Source organism: Manihot esculenta, chromosome 10, assembly GCF_001659605.2.
Source record: "Manihot esculenta cultivar AM560-2 chromosome 10, M.esculenta_v8, whole genome shotgun sequence".
NCBI classification, from domain to species: Eukaryota; Viridiplantae; Streptophyta; class Magnoliopsida; order Malpighiales; family Euphorbiaceae; genus Manihot; species Manihot esculenta.
In genome coordinates, this window is record NC_035170.2 from 10018277 (window position 1) to 10021373 (window position 3097).

The 3097-nt window shown below is 26.4% G+C and overlaps 1 protein-coding gene across 1 annotated transcript; it reads left to right on the forward strand.

Annotated features, from left to right (window-relative positions):
* The first annotated feature begins 262 nt into the window (after positions 1–262).
* On the forward strand, positions 263–2603 carry LOC110624169. Its single transcript, XM_021769288.1, has 7 exons — positions 263–406; positions 529–612; positions 1248–1439; positions 1530–1688; positions 1808–1852; positions 2005–2151; positions 2220–2603. The coding sequence occupies exons 1-7, from the start codon at positions 263–265 to the stop codon at positions 2601–2603; spliced, it is 1155 nt and encodes a 384-aa protein (XP_021624980.1).
* Positions 2604–3097: the final 494 nt, after the last annotated feature.

The following is a 3097-nucleotide window of genomic DNA, read 5'->3' on the forward strand; positions in this document are numbered from 1 at the left end:
ATATATATGAATGTCTAGATAATGACAAATATCTTCATCCCATTTCAAATTAAAGATTAAATTTGAGAATAAAAATGAATAAATAAAAGTAAATTATTCCATTAAATCTGATTAAAAAGGAAGGTGAAATACACAATTTTCAAACAAGGAATAATAGTTATGATACTTCCTATTATATAAATATAAACATACGTAGAATCCTTGAATAATTTAAATAGTAAAATTGAGGATGAAAGGGTTAGCAAATTTCAAAACTTTTGCAATGACTAGTGAAAATCTTCAAGTTAAAAACAATGGTTGGATGTTTTTCTTAATTGCTTTCACCACGTTGAGCTGTGGACTTGTAGATGGAGGAAGGATCTTGAATTCAACAATGAGAAAGGATGAGAAGCAAATCACGATCAAGGTTTGTGTTGTCATTGACCAACTATCACTAAATACAAATGAATTCTTTTTTTCTTTCATTGAATTTGAATATTAATTTCTAGCAAAAAATTAGGATTCTATTTTGAATTTTCTTCTTTGCAGGGTGATAATGATATAATTGACTGTGTTGATATATATAAACAACCAGCTTTTAGTCATCCACTTCTTAAGAATCACACTATACAGGTTATTTTTCGATCTCTTTTTCTTTTTTTTCTATATATCGAATATATAATTATTTTCACATACGTAGAATTGATGATTTTCTCTTTTGATTAATAATAATTTTGCTTCAAATACCATTTGACTGAATTGAAATATTTATAAGAGAGAATTATACTTATTTTTTGTTTGAGAAAAGTCGAAGAATTATAAAAATATAAAAATCTTGAGTTTGAAAAAGAATAAAATTTTCTAAAATAGGATTTTTAGAGATTTTTGAGAATTAACCATTAAAAACCTCTAATTTCAACCCATAAAATTAGTGAGTTAACACGATTTTCTCTTGAAAATCTCTAAAAACCTTCTCTTCTTCCCAAACAATAAAAAACTATTAAGATTTAAAAATCATAAAAAATTGTATTTTATAAAATTATATTTTAAAAATTTTTTATTTACTCTATCTCTTTTCAAACAAAGTGGTAGTTTAGAGTAAGTTAAAAATAAGTGCTTTTATTTGAGAGAATATGTGAATTTTTAAATAAAATTTTTAAAAAATTTCAAAAATCTTAAAATTTCAACTTATCAAGTTGGATTTGATAGGTCAAACTATGAAAAATATTGCTTTAAAAAAAATTTACTTATTTGATCTCCTTTTGTAGATGAAGCCTAGTTCATATCCTAAAGGATTCAAAGAAGGAAGCAACACTGATCTTTTACTAGAATGGAATAAGAAAGGACGTTGTCCTGAAGGAACAATCCCAATCATAAGAACACAACACAAAGTTAGTCCAAAGAGGAGACAACACAATAGTAACATTCTTGGCTTTGATGTTAATACTAGCCAGTTAGAGGTATCACTAATTTTAATTATCTGTATTTATTTTATTTTATTTTACATGAAAAAAAATTAAATTTTGATTATTAAGTATTATATAAATTAGTATGCTCAAGTTTCTACGGATTTGGGCACCTATTTTGGAGCATTTGCAAAATTTTTGGTATGGAATCCAAAAACAGTTGCTAAAGAATTTAGTTCAGCTCAAATGTGGGTTGTAGCAGGAGATGGCCCAAATCTGAATAGCCTTGAAGCTGGATGGCAAGTAAGTTCTATCCCTAATTTTACAATTTAATTTTCTTCAATTTTTTCCCTTTTATAAAAATATATAATTTTTTTTTGGAAAGATTAATGGATGATTGACAAATTAAATTATGTTTTCAGGTTCATTTTGGTGAAAAATTTACAAGGCTGTTTATTTCTTGGACGGTAATTTGTTAACAATATTAATTTTTCCAAAAACTTCAACTTAAGATTTCCAAAATTCAAATTGTGGGTTTAAATAATTGAAATATTAAACATTGGTATTAAATTTCTAAATATATTTTTAGTATTTTACTTTTTTTCATGTGGTGTTTTAGAGAGACAATTACAAAGAAACAGGTTGCTACAATCTTGAATGTCCTGATTTTGTACAAATCAACAACAACATCGCCTTGGGTTCTGCGCTATTACCCGTTTCAGTCTATGATGGCAATCAATATGAGATAGAAATAACTATTTTCAAGGTAATTGTCTCTGTTTCTGGTTGTTTTTATTTTTTTTAATAATATAAAAAATGTTTAATATATTTCAGGATATGCAAAACGGAAACTGGTGGCTGGTAGTGCAAGGTCAAAAACTAGGATATTGGCCTGCCTCCATCTTAACAACTCTAGCTAACCAAGCGAACGTTATACGATGGGGAGGAAAAGTCTACAACACAGAAACAGATGGTGAACATACATTTACTCAAATGGGAACTGGGCATTTTTCTTATGAAGGCTATGGTAAAGCTGGCCTGATCCATAATCTGAAATATGTCGACAATTCGGGTGCGCTAACAGATCCTAATAAGGTTATACCTTTTGCATCAAGGCCTTCTTGCTATGATGTTCAATTAGGAGAAACTGGAAAGGATGATCATGGAACTCACTTTTATTATGGGGGTCCTGGATATTCTGAAATTTGTATGAAATAAGATTATGGTGCAACTTATTCTGAACTTTGCTAATGCTAATGTTATTTGTATGAAATAAGATGATCATAACACAAATATATATTAATTAATGATATAAAAGATAAATTTGTTAAGCACCTATTTAAGATGAGTAAGAAATATAACTTAAAAAAATATAAAAAAATATTTTATAATTTTATTGATTTTTTATTTTAAGGTATGTGGTTTAATTCATGATATGTGATTCAATTTGGTATTTAAACAGTATTCAATTTGATATTTAAATTTAAAATTATTAGGAATTTTTTTTTAAATTTTCTAGAGGATTTTTAAATTTTATTATATATAATTTTAAAAATTTATTTTAAATTATCTAAAGATCATGAGGTAAGTGTTAAATTATTTTATGTTGTAAAAGTTTTTACATATCTTTTTAAACTTATTTATAGTCATTAGAGTAAAAAGACTAAAAACAAGATTTTGAGTTGGATGAATATCACATCGAATTGATCAGA

Coding starts and splice junctions, on each gene's coding strand:
- LOC110624169 (XM_021769288.1), top strand. CDS start 263: ATGACTAGTGAAAATCTTCAAGTTAAAAACAATGGTTGGATGTTTTTC. Junction 407..528: donor AGAAGCAAATCACGATCAAG/GTTTGTGTTGTC, acceptor TCTTCTTTGCAG/GGTGATAATGATATAATTGA. Junction 613..1,247: donor TTAAGAATCACACTATACAG/GTTATTTTTCGA, acceptor CTCCTTTTGTAG/ATGAAGCCTAGTTCATATCC.